At 34.9% G+C, this 14,617-nt stretch overlaps 1 protein-coding gene across 3 annotated transcripts in view; it reads right to left on the reverse strand.

The window, feature by feature from the left end:
- Positions 1-8,918: 8,918 nt before the first annotated feature.
- Positions 8,919-14,617, reverse strand: part of LOC121424689 (TWiK family of potassium channels protein 7-like) — a 50,220-nt gene continuing 44,521 nt past the window's right edge. For all 3 annotated transcript variants that reach the window (XM_041620433.1, XM_041620435.1, XM_041620434.1), the window contains one exon: positions 8,919-11,926. In XM_041620433.1, the coding sequence (XP_041476367.1) occupies positions 11,097-11,926 (830 nt within the window). In that variant the 3' untranslated portion in view covers positions 8,919-11,096. The remainder of the gene's footprint in view (positions 11,927-14,617) is intronic.

Consider the following 14,617-nt stretch of genomic DNA (forward strand, 5'->3'; position numbering starts at 1 on the left):
AAGGTTTACTTTGTAAAATGATGATTATTATACGTTATTTTGATGAATTCAAAATAAAGGGTAACATAAATTGTTTTAATTTTTAGATACCGAAACGTATGATTTGACAAATTATATGCACAGATTAGACATATAATTTATTAAGATGTTGATAAGGGTCTGGCAATCTAGACTGGATATAAGGAAACACTTCTTTAGCCAAAGGGTAGTTGATCAATGGAAAAAAATCCCCAGAGGCCACAATATTGAGGAACCAACACTCCTGCATTTTTAGATACAATTATCAAAATTGGGTTTTTAATTGGCTTTCAGAGCCTCCTTAACCCTGACACACTCGTCTGTACACCCTCGTCGTGAAGACAGTGAGTTGTGGTCATCGAGGTATCTTCAAGGTAACTTCAACAACGAATACGAGTCCAGTTATTATGGTTATGGATCATGGCCTGATGTGGGAGTCTTTTTCGATTCAATTATTGTACCCTTTTTTGAATGAATGGTTTTGTTGCGTTTTACCAACAGTTTTGTGTAATACTATTATCAAATGATTCCACTTAATTGTTTTGCAATGTAATTTCAACTTCTATGATTACGTGAGATTTTCACATTTCGAGGCACTTTTGCATGTCATGGTCTACCCTAGTCCAGATTGGACCTTGTTGTTTGGAAGTGCCCTTTCCCAAAAGCTAACATAGAGGGCACATGTCTCCTAATCTCTAATCAGCGCCAATCCTCTCATCTTCGCTCCCCACTTGGTGGGGAGCGATCGGCTGCGATCGTCAAAATCGACAAAGCGTGGTATATCGTAGCTTGAAAGTTTAAGAAACCACGCTGATGAGTATTAAATGAAAGGGATGCATGGGTTAATTCATGTTTAAAAATTAATGCGAGAGCACATCGCAGCCGATTTTTTTTTATAAATTGTCATTAAAAGTTTTAGCTGTTGCTTCCCTTTTTGTATTATACTAGTTTTTATCCACATTATACCCCCATTAATACTCATCAGCGTGGTTTCTTAAACTTTCATGAATTATGATTTCACCGTATCCTATTTCTATTTGAATATTGAATTAAAAATGTATTAGATTTTATTTGATTTTCAATGTTTCCCTCCATCCACCTCTGATTTTCAGAGTACTCTCCCTACACCCCCATTCAGCCAACACAAGCCAGTTTTCTTGATCAAGTTTTCTTGATCTCTTTCTTTCTCCTTCCATTGTTATCAATATTTGTTCGTGATATGAAGGTGTTATGATCTTTTATACGTACATTTTTGTTGTAATGTATTATGTGATGTAAATTTCACCCAATTTACCTTTGGTCTGCCACGTGGTTTTTCATCACATACATTCGTAATTCCGAAGCTTCGTTATTCTGAAGGTTCGGATATTCCGAAGGTTCGTTATTCCGAAGGTTCGTAATACAGAAGGCTGGTAAGTCCGAAAACGAAATGAGGTTCGTAATTCCGAAGGTTCCTCAGTCCGAAAACAAAGAGAGGTTCGTAATTCCGAAAACGAAATGAGGTTCGTAATTCCGAAGGTTCGTTAGTCCGAAAACGTAATGATTAACGAACCTTATTTCGTTTTCGGACTAACGAACCTTCGGAACAACAAACCTTGTTTCATTTTCGGATAAAGGAACCTTCGGAACAACGCACCTTATTTCGTTTTCGGATTATCGAATCTTCGGAATAACGAACCTTCGGCATAACGCCACAAATGCTCGGATTAACGAACCCTTTTACGTTTTCGGATTAACGAACATCGAGGTATAGGCAATTTACGTGTTTCGGAATTACGAACCTTCGTAGTAAAGAACCTTCGGAATTACGAACCTTCGGTATTACGAACCTTTTTTTTAATGAGTTTTATTTGTAATTCACATTTTAACAAACATATCTCAAAAAAGATACAAATTCTTTTACATTCATATAGATAAACACCATGCTAGGTTGAAGTAACATACGAATAATAATATTACGAACCTTTGGAATTACGAAGTGTAACTGTTTTTCATAAATACCTTTTCAAATTATTAATCATCAAGGTCTATAATAGACCCCGTTGGATAAAAGTATTAGATATAGTAATTTTGCCACCCAAACTACCATGGTATCCATTGTAACAATGCTCAACATTCCATTATCATCCTGGATGAAATCGGAATTATCATTGGCTGGCTTTACCATAAAAGTGACTTTCATGCACCGTGCTACAATCTTTTATAAATGTAAACAAAACTTATTCAAAATTTGTAATGGTTATGATATATATTTTTTTATTCGAAAACAATGAGAAATAAGCAGAGCTTACAAATTATGTGACGGATACAAATAAAATAAAATTTTCATAATATAAAATGTTTCGGAGTGAGCTAAATTGGTAATAGACTTTCCATCACGATGTAAATGTGTATCCTTTCTGTTTTCTTTATTATTCTCTCGGTTGACATGGCCGTTTGCAGCAGGGGGCAGGGGCAGCTACCCCAAAGAATTAATAACTTACATTTTTACTGAAATTTTCACAAAATTCACCCAAAGTGCGCACAAAATCCTTCAATTTCTCTTTAGAAAATGCAAAAGCACCCAAATGACAATCTCGGTCTCTTCGCTCCCTCAATTTCGAGTTTCTTCGAAAATTGTATGCATCTAGACACCCCCCCCCAAAAAATAAATTGATTACTTAATAAAAAAAATCTGCGTACGGCCATGATCATTGAAATCTATTATGTCCGGAATATTTATAATGAATGGTTACCATTAAGCAACTAGAATTGTACAACATTCGTGTGATCTCCAAATGAATGACTTTTAAAAAAATGACGCAGGAAACACGTTTAGTCCAGGATAGAAGAGGCGTAACCTTGTTTTTTTATATATACAATATTTTTTAATGGTTTCTTGTTAATTCATGGGTGCTGATTACGAATCTGAATGATGCCACTCGTGTAACCTTGAGCATTTTCCGCAAATTGGCAAAATCAAATATGGCCGCCAAAATATGCAAATTACCCATAAAAATCCTAAAATTGTCCGCACATTTGCTACGAAATGCATGAAATTGTGTGGCAGGAGTGAGATACTCTCTGAAAAATTAATTTTTGACAAAATATTTATTTTCCTCATATTCAAAATGGCCGCCAAAGTCCATTGTATACTCTATTATGTACAATATAAAGAGGGAAAACTAGCTTTCGCAAAAGTGAGCACTAAACTGCAAAAAATCGCGATGTATGAATGAAGTGATATATGCAAATCATTATTACTAACGAGATATATCATTCATTATATCATAAATGGGAAGATTTCTGTATTTTGATATCTAAAATGGCAGCCACTGGCCCAAACAGTATTGCGTACAATGGCAATGGGGGCCAAAAAATTCACAAGAGTGATCACTAAAATGCATATTATTAAGATTACACGAGTGGAATACTGACTAAAAACATAACTGTTAACGAAATATATCATTAATATGCCATGTATTGTGATGAATGTTGTATTTTGATTTTCAAAATGGCTGCCAAAGGCCCTAAAAGTATTATGCACACAATGAGAAAGAGTGGCAAAGAAATCACAAGAGTGATCACTAAAATGCATATATATATGTGATAAATTAATGGGATACTGTTTAAAGAATATTTTCTAACGAAATATATCATTCAGGTTTAAAGTTTGTGTTAAATACTGTAGTTTTACTTTCAAAATGGCCGCCATAGACATTAACAGTATTATGCACAATGCAAAGTGGGAAACCAATATGAGCACCATAAATGCAAGTATTAGTGATCTATGAGTAGAATATTGTCCGAAAGCATAATTTATATTAAGAGATATCATTTATTCTGCCAGTTAGGTGATGAATACTGTTATTGGAAAGTCAAAATGGCCGATACAGGCCCTTATGATATTATGCACAATGTGAATGGGAACAAATTATTTCAACAGAATTTGGCTTTGCTTGGCCAAATGGTGATGTATGAGTGAAATATCGTCTGAAAACACGATTTATAACAAAATCTATATAATTTAGGTGATAAATACTGTATTTCAACATTCAAAATGGCTGCCATATGCCATTTTTGTGAACATTATTTGTCTACACTCAAATTGTATATTATACGATAAGGGCCTATGGTGGCCATTTTCATTTTAAAATGCAGTGTTTATCACCTTAAATACACGACATTATGATATATCTTGCTAGAAACCATGGTTTAGACAACATTTCACCCTTGCATCAGAATTTACAATTATAGGCAATATTTAGAGTCAAACAAAGCCAAATTATGTAAAAATTATATGTCCAATGTTACAATGTACATGATACTTTTAGGACCTATGGCAGCCATTTTGGATTTCAAAGTACAGCATTTATTACCTCCACAACCAATATGTGATGTATTTAGTTAGAACTCGTGTTTAAGACAATATTTCTACTCGTATATCACAGTCATATGCATTTATGATTCTCACTCTTGTGAAAATTAGTTTATCCATTCGCATTGTACATAATAAAGGGATTATGGCGGCCATTTTGAATGTCAAAATACAGCATTTATCACATAAATGGCATATTAACAATGATGTTTTAGTCAGTATTCCACTAGTTTATTTTAATTATAAGCATTTTAGGCTCACTCTTGTCACCTTTTTTTTTGCCCCGGCCATTGCCCTTGTACATAATACTCTTTATGCCACTGGTCGCCATTTTGAATGTTGAAATACAGTATTTATCACCTAAATTACATAAGATATGATATATTTTGTTATAAATCATGTTTTCAGACGATATTTTACTCATACATCACCATCTGGCCGGCTCGGTGTAAAAATGGCAGAGGTAATAATGGCAGAGGTAATAATGGCAGAGGTAAAAATGTCAGAGATAAAAATGGCAGAGGTAATAATGGCAGAGGTAAAAATGGCAGAGGTAATAATGGCAGAGGTAAAAGTGGCAGAGGTAAAAATGGCAGAGGTAAAATGGCAGAGGTCATAATGGGAGAGGTAAAAATGACAGCTCTAGGTAAAATATTGCCAGCCTCAAACCCCTATGCAATGAATTGTCAAAAAGCCCCCGCATGTACATAGATTAAATTAGAAGTGCATGTCACGGTTAGGCATTTCATCATATCATTATGTTTTTATCGGCCTAACAATGCTATTTACGAATTCGTTGGAGGTGTACCGTGAAGGCTTTTTAAAAAGAAATCAAACGACAAATATTTTTTCATTCAATTCATCACGAGCAAAATGAAACTACACTATTCTCATTCATCATTTTATAACATTACTTTTTGTCTAGCTGGTTTTTTATGTCTAAAGTTTTGCCAGGTTTACCGTTACAAAAAGGAGGAAGAGTAGACATAAGAGAGGTGGAGAGACAGAGAGGGTTAGGGGTGGGAAAAGAACATAGCGGGAAGAGCTTAGACCTTGAAATTGTCACAAATGATTGTGGTTGAATATTATGTCCTTATTTGTAATGTCGTCTGTACTATTCTTTTTAAATATTTGAATGACAATAAGCATGCGTTCCCAGGCTTGGCACTGAATATGTAACTGATTATGAAAATCAATAATAATCTTGACTGGTAAACCAATTTGGGGTCGATCGAGGGGGACCGTCTGGTTCAGATTCTTTGCATAAAAGAAGACCCTGAACCTTCATTACCATTGCATCCAATATGATATAGACGGCTTGATGGTCATAACCTTTGGAAGCGGAAGTGCTGTTGGGTATTTTGTACACCATAAGCAGCACCCTCTTGGTAATTAGCTTGGTATGCTAAAAAAACATTGTTTATTATCTGATTGTTATTATTTTTGTTGTAATTCTTTTTCTGAGTCAAAAGAACTTCACTTAGTTGAAATTATTTTTTAAGTCATTTTCCCCCTTAACCAAATCCCCTTTGATTTTAGAGTGAAAACTTTTTTCTTCTCGGCTTTTTAACAAACCAGCACCCCATATCTCTTTCATTTTTGCCTATGCCATCTTTACCTTTGCCATTTTCAACTCCGCCATTTTTTACACTGTTAGAAAATTTATACTTAAAAATAAAAAAAATCCTGCAACAGAGTCTGGAGAACACCTGTAATCTTACTGCACTGTGTAATCCTACATGCATGCATTTGTATAAACTTACAGAAAATTGGTATTTTGTGCATGTACCCTTACAAATTTATTGTAATAAAACTGTTTTCCCCTTTTTAAAAACATATCTGTTCTGTAAAATTGAAGAAAAATTGTGGAAAACCCTCCTGTTATTATAATCTTCAAACATTTTTTTCTCTAAAACCTGTTTTTTATTTTTCTTCTGTAATATCTACTGTTTTTTCTATTGTCACGTCTTCCATTTTTACCTCTTGTCATTTACGCCTCTGCTCTTTTTATATCTGCTGTTCTTACCTCTGCCATTTTTACCTCTGCCATTATTACCTCTGCCATTTTTACCTCTGCCATTTTTACCTCTGCCATTTTTTACCTCTGCCATTATTACCTCTGCCATTTTCACCTGGCACCATCTGGCCAAGCAAAGCCAAATTCTGCTGAAATAATTTGTTCCCATTCACAATGTAGGGCCTGTAGCGGCCATTTTGACTTTCCAATAACAGTATTTATTACCTAACTGGCAGAATAAATGATATCTCTTAACTGCTTAATAGAAATTATGCTTTCAGACAATATTTTACTCATAGATCACTAATACCTGCATTTATGGTGCTCACTCCTGTGAATATTGGTTTCCCACTTTGCATTGTGCATAATACTGTTAATGTCTCTGGCGGCCATTTTGAAAGTAAAAATACAATATTTAACACATACTTTAAACCTGAATGATATATTTCGTTAGAAAATATGTTTTTAAACAGTATCTCATTAATTTATCACATATATATGCATTTTAGTGATTATTCTTGTGATTTCTTAGTTTGCCCCACTTTCTCATTGTGTGCATAATACTTTTAGGGCCTTTGGCAGCCATTTTGAATATCAAAATACAACATTCATCACATACATGGCATATTGATAATACATTTCGTTAACAATTATGTTTTTAGTCAATATTCCACTCGTTTAATCTTAATAATATGCATTTCTGTGATCACTCTTGTGAATTTTTTGGCCCCCATTGCCATTGTACGCAATACTGTTTGGGCCAGTGGCTGCCATTTTAGATATCAAAATACAGAAATGTTCCCATTTATGACATAATAAATAATATATCTCGTTAGTAATGATGATTTGCATATATTACTTCGTTCATACATCGCAATTTTTTGCGGTTTAGTGCTCACTTTTGTGAAAATTGGTTTTCCCTATTTATATATATTGTACATAATAGAGTATACAATGGACTATGGCGGCCATTTTGAATATCAGGAAAATAAATATTTTGTCAACAATTATTTTTTCAGTGTATTTTACTCCTGACACACGCTTCATGCATTCCATAGCCAATGTGCGGACAATTTTAGGATTTTCATGGGTAATTTGCATATTTTGGCGGCCATATTGGATTTTGCAAATTTGCGGAAAATGCTCAAGGTTACACGAGTGGCATCATCCAGATTCGTAATCAGCACCCTCGAATTGACAAGAAACCATCAAAAAATATTGTATATATAAAAAACAAGGTTTGGTCAAGTTTCTATGGGGCCTATCCTGGACTATTTAGCAATCTTGCGAAAGCAAAAACATTGTGAGGTAATCAATTGACCAACCTGAATTGAATGCATTCATACCAAACATGTAAAGATTGTCATTGCAAAGAAAATGGTGTCCGTGAGAATGCCTCAAGAAACTGTATCACTATACTTATGAATGTCTTTGAAACCCTTAATAATTCTAACCTGAACACATCATTCATGCGAACATTTATACTACACATACTCCTTGATTTCTGCTTCATCAAAATCATTAAAATAGGAAGATCAAGATTATGATTTCAAATAAAAGTAAATATATATTCTAAAAAAAACACCCACAAAACATTATAAGGTTTAGGTAATAACATGTATGTCTATTGAGAAAGGTTGGAAATAAAAAGTGACGATATGCATGCAGTACATGGTATAACTTACAAGGCAAGGACATGTAGGCTAAATGGAATCAGCAAATGATTTAGAAATACTCATGATTCAATAATAAAAGAGAAAATTGATTTCAATTTGATTGATATATCAAATTATAGTTCGCAAAGATCAAATACAGTGTTAAAATTTTTAAAATCTGTTTTTCTCTTACAATTTACACAAGGATTTTACGTGAAGGGGGTATATTGCCTGTTCAAAGTATATCACTCATTAGTATTTCTTGCATCAGACAAAAAAAATCTGACAACCATCGAAAAACAATAGACTTAGAAAGAAGATAAAGACATGTATATATTGTTTATCATCAATGGACACACAAATAAATTGTATCTTGGATAGTGTTTTTAGTGGCCTAAACATGCATGGAGTAGTGTGTGTGTGCAGTGCTTTGTAACCAAAAAGGAAATGCGCTCTATGACAAATTTACTGCTAGATTGTACTGGAATAACACCATGGAGTACTCTAAACAAGTTAATACGGATTTATGAAACCATTTTTTTATGCGACAGGAGGGGGCGCTCGTTATGAAAATTGACTGCAGTTACAAAAGAAGCTTGAATTTGAGAACTATTTTCGAAACCGAAAAAAAACATTCGATTAAGGCACTATTTAGTCTCATTATTTTCTTACCGAATGTTCACAGAAACCATATTACTGATAGGTTTGAAAATATAGAATCAAAATGTTCATGAAAAGTCATTAACCAAGATTAATTTGTATGCATAATAATAAGAGTTTTAAAACCAAGCACTTCAAAATGTCATCATTATACTCTTAACATCTGATGCAGACAACTGATGTTCGGCATCTGCATAACTATTTTTATTTTATTTCAATGTCATCGTTATTTACATGTTGATCTTAATTTCTGCAGACGAACAATTGAAAATAAAATGTTTGTTTAGTTTCTTTCGCAATGATCTGAGATCTACAAAAATGAATAAGGTAAAATTTGGTCTGTTGCACATATTACGTATAGTTATATCATACACAATATAAAATATGAAATAATTCAAATATATAGATACATACATCTTTGGCCAAGTTTGATGAAACAATAAGAGCGTGTACGAACACTTAAGATAAATACCTTCTAATATACATGGCGATATACGAATAACATGAACTCTTAGAACGCTCAAATAAACATATTTTGGCATGAAAACTGTACAGTAATACCTCGGTCACATTTGCTACAGCAGCCGTACGGCAAGTCGGAAACAGCCGTCTTAACATTTTTTTGTAACAGCTACATATGGGTGGTTTGAATAACAATGAATAAAACGGCTCTTTTTCGACTCCACGTAGAGCAAATGTGACCAAAGTATAAAACACGTATGAAGATCCATTTTACAATGGAACAGATTAAAGTGTGTGATTATATATATTTATATATGTATATTTATGCAATTTGATGATTGTCTGTAGAAAAAGTACCGCGTATCGCAGTAACGATAAAAAAGAAATAAAGCAAGTAATTCGATATGGATTCCAAAAAAACTCTAGATAATAAAATCGTAATTGAAATGCATGTACAATGATTTTCTGGTTAATGTCAAGACTTCTCAAAGAAGTGATCGACTTTGATCGATAATTTCGCTCTTAAATGTCTTGGTTATAATCGATGCACTTGATACCATCAAAATATCACTTGATTCTCTGGCCTACCCTTCTAAATAAATTATGATCATGATGATAATGGCTTGTATGCATGGAGATGCAGTGGCTTGAAATACGGGATACGGTCAACATTCAAAATCCAATGTACACAATTTATATATCACCACTAATCTTAAATGCAAAATTTAGACTTTTGACATTCAGGGTTGACCATTTTGTGTTATGCTGCTTTTACATTCTAGCCATCCAACTCCCACTCCGATGGTATGATCATATTCACAACAAATACAATAGCACTCAAAAGGGTATTAATGATCTTTAATCATATCAATAAATTGTTTAATACTGGGAGATTGGTCGAATTCAGATCACAAAACTTTGGTTTCGGAGTTTTGTAATATACAACAGAACATAAAACTCCCAAAGACGAAACATGTGGCATTAAAGAACAAGAAAAGTTGTTGAACCCCGAAAGCCATGAAGTGATGATCTTGTGCATCTCTTCTCATCCCATTAATTATTTGTTCTTTATGGGAGTCAACTTGGTGATATCTGTAAAAGTGTTATAAACACCCGTATAACTGATAATGTTATAATTATGGTCACTTCAGCAAACCGACTCCAGGGGGGGGGGCGTTTCATCAACATTTTTGTCCGACAATTTGTCAGATCTGACATTTTTTCTTGATTTTGATCGGCTGAGAAACACTGTCACTATGGTATTTGTCGGATAAAATGGGACTTGTCGGATGAAATGCTCCCCTGACCGATCTTGCGTTATTACCAAAGACAGACCTTCGGTCGGTTTGGAATCGGTTTCGTTGGTGAGACAGTAGCATAGCGGTCAAGGATATCTGGAAACCTAAGGATACTTAGGTTATGCTCTATATTATACTGTTGTTGTTTTTTTACGAAGTAAGAATGCCCTTCTGTAAAATTGTATTTGATTTGTATTGTTTCATATTACTTTGTATTATGTTTTGAATGGAAATGAAATAAAAGAATTGAATTGAATTACTTAAACGGATCTTTGCAGGCATCGTCGACTGTCATTGGATCATCCAGGCATTGCCATACTAAAGCCGCGTGTCATGCAACATTGTTGTAGCTCTCTGTACATGCTGTAAGAACACCAAGATCTAACTTTCATCCAAGTACAGGCTTAGTTTCTTGATTAATTCTTTGATCTTTGGAGAGTATTCCCCCATCTTTCATCTGATCACTCGTCTCTGAAAAAAATCGATGAGCCTAATTTCAATTATGAACACGTTTGATACAATACTGTCTTCACAGAAGAATTCAATATCCATGGTAAGTCTGCATTATATAAGTCTGGTCTTCATTGTTTTCGATGTTCGCATACCATGACCATCTCAGGATGATATTATCAGCAGAGACCAAACTTGGTCTTCACCACTTGATAACACCTCAATATTTTAACCTGGACAAGAGCGATGCACATGGACATGATGGCGAGACCAAAGAGGGTGAAGAAGACACATGGTATGAAGACATCGTCCGCATAGTGCTTCATGGGCAAGACATCGCCAAACCCTATAGTGGTGAGCGTGATGAACATGAAGTAAATCCCTGTGCCGAAGTCCCAACCCTCGGACGAAGCCATCCATGCAGCGCCCCCACACATGTAAACTATCAAAATGACAAGTACGACAAGCAGAGGAACTTCTTCCAGGACGTCCGGCTTATGATGGCACTGGCATTTGTTAGGTTCGCAACTGCAGGGTGGTAACGTCGAAACCTGGCATGCATCTGCACTCGGTTGTTTAGTCACGCCTCGAGGATGCGACGTCGGCCTCTCAGTGGCTATTGATACCGAACGCATTATGGCGTGTTCGTTCGTATTGACGTCCAATGTTTTTTCTGTACTACCCTTTTCATCTCGCCTCCTTGTCGAATCATAAGGAGGTGGTAGATCGACGTCTTCCAAGGGTATCTCTACCTCGCCGTTGACGATCTTTCTCTGGGATGACGATTCGGGGTGGTTCTTCGACGATCCGCGGCATCCGCGACAGCTAGCCCCGATCTTATGGCGTACGAAAAGACAGTGGTGCGTCGCCCTGCAGATCTTGAGAGTGAGACGGGCCATGAGGTTTCCGATGTTGGCCAAGAAGAGGAGAGCCAGTGGTATTCCGAAGGTGGCGTAAAAGATACAGAATACACGACCTCCCGTTGTCTCTGGGGCGATGTCCCCGTATCCTGCCAAAGAAAAACAAAAGCAGAAGGAGAAATGTTCCGTTAAAAAAAAAAAAAAAAATCGATTTCCGATTCGAGTACTTTGAAAATCCTAATAGAGTTCAGAGATCGTGTTAGATAGCACATCTCATTGAATCAATAGCTCTGTTTTTTATTTAGATAAGGTGCCCTCTACTGGCCTAAACATTTTATTCCCGCTAGTGTCGTGAACCTGAGCAGATCATATTAGTCAAGAAAAATCAATGTCAACCGAACAGTAATTACTAATGAATCATTCTATCTTCCCTGTAGAGTCGATCAAAATTGCATTTAAGCTAGGAAAGTGTATCATTTTGTTCAAGGGAGAATGAATATGGACTACTTTTTTTAATCAACATCTTGCTCGTATCTCCTGTTTAAGTCAAAATTGGGTCAAATTTTATCTACCATGTCTATACTGTTCATCTGCTTTAATGAAAATGTAACGCACATAGTTTCTTGAATTCTGTTCATACCCAATATTTGTTACAGTGGAGTTGCAAGAAATTTAATGAGCTAAACACGACTCATGAAGTAATAATGAGATAATTAAGAAATATTATGTGTAACAATGTTTTTGGATGTCCGGGGGGCTTCTTTGTCAATATCAATAATGTAATAATAATAATATAATGATAAAACACTTTATGATAGCGTATTCTCACTATGCTTGCGTCAGACTTCAGTATGAACGCAATAAAATATGTTACTAAGCTTTGCCATATACCAATCATGTGAACGATATATCAGTTACGGGGATGTGAATATTGTGACAGCTACTCACTGCCATGACGCGAGTCATTCATTCTTGACAATTCCTTCCGTTAGTTCAAAGACCTTTATTTCTACATCTACAAGAATATAGAGAGAAGGAAGTGAAATAGTAGGCCTACTACTACTATCATATTGCTCCCATCCACCCCCCCCCCCCCCCTTCGAATACTGGCGAATCGTATTGAGATACCATAATCAAGGATATGTTTTTGTATTCGACTCGTGGAAATTCATTCATTCAATCAGTCACTTACAAATTATTGTAAGTGACTGATTGAATGAATGAATGAATGAAATAAAAGAAAACGGATAGATGGATGGATTGGTGGGTGGATGGAAGGATGGATGGATGGATGGTTGGAAAATGGACTTCACAACATAATTAATGAGAGGCAGGATAAAATGGCAATGGAGAGCAAAATAATAAAACAAATTATCAAAAAAAAAAATTAATGTTGGTTGATGAAGAAACAAAACAAATAGATGAAAAGTTCGCAGATGGTTTTCCCCAATCAATACGCGTTCATGTACAGTTGCCACGTCTGTAAAATCGATTCCTCGACATGTTAGACGATCATTGCCGAGACAATTTTTTGTCATCGGAGTTTGAATGATCCTGCACGAGTCCCTGGTAGTCCTTTATTAACAGAATTGTAATCACAGACGTATATGCTGCACAAATTGGAAATTCATTTTTTGTTCCTGCTGATTTTCACAAAATGTATCCATTACATCCAATACATTGTATATAATATGCTATAAAGATCCCTTCATTTTCTATTGAAATTAAGTCTAAAAGCCCCCATGATCGATTGAATGAATAAATTGCTTAAACATTTACTATTATTTCGACCTTTAAAATAACACGTGCATGACTGGCCTTGTAGCTCAGAGCAGAACCAGGGGAGAGGATCGCAGTTTTCTCCTGAAAAATGGGTCAAAAAATGGAAAAATGGTCTCCTGAAAAAAAAAAGGGTTGATGAAAGAAATTACCCAATATTAGTTTCAAACAGAGCATGCAGGTTTGGGATAAAATGTCGTCAAAAGACGTGTAAATTTTACACACAAAGTTGTGTACATTTTTCCCCAATGAAATATGCATTTTCTCTGACATTTTACCCAATGAACATTTTCCTCTATTTTGATCCAATACTGCATATTCCACTAACCATTTAAGAGACATTATTCTGATGCAAGTACTCAGTTGCACTTTGAATTTCAGACCTTCCGTGAATTCATGTACACTCTTAAAACAAATCAGTCAAATAGACTAGCCAGTAGTCAGCTGGGTGTAACCCATATGACAATCACTGATAGTCACATTTCTGACATAAATTAGAAATAACTCTGTTCTAGTAAAATACGACTAGAAAATAGTCAAAAATATGACTAGAATAACAGTTGCACCCAGCTGACCCTATTAACTATTCATTTTTACTGATTTGTTTTTAGAGTGTACTTCTACCATGTTTACGAAAGGGCAACCTTATTGCAAACTAACTTACCTTTTTCATCATGATTAGCTTAAAATCGACCTTTTTACAATCTTTTTTTATTTCAATTCATTTAATTCCAATAAAACATGCACATATCATACTATTGCATGAAAACTTGAGCAATGAAAGATTAAAAATATAATGATATACAATTTAAAAAGAACAATCAGTATTGGAATAGGGTGGTCATAAAAAACAAAAGGAATTGTCTAGAAAACCACCCTTGATGATACAATATCAAAACATGATCTTAGAAAATGACCCTGAGATTGCTATATATGCCTGACAAAATATATGTCCCAATATTATTCGAGTGTTATCATGTTATGAAAGCGGGTGAGAGGTGCTATATGATCATAATTTCCAACGCTTGTAACACTACATATAAAAAAACGAAACACAAAAC

The sequence above is a fragment of the Lytechinus variegatus genome, chromosome 12 (assembly GCF_018143015.1).
Source record: "Lytechinus variegatus isolate NC3 chromosome 12, Lvar_3.0, whole genome shotgun sequence".
Taxonomy (NCBI): domain Eukaryota; kingdom Metazoa; phylum Echinodermata; class Echinoidea; order Temnopleuroida; family Toxopneustidae; genus Lytechinus; species Lytechinus variegatus.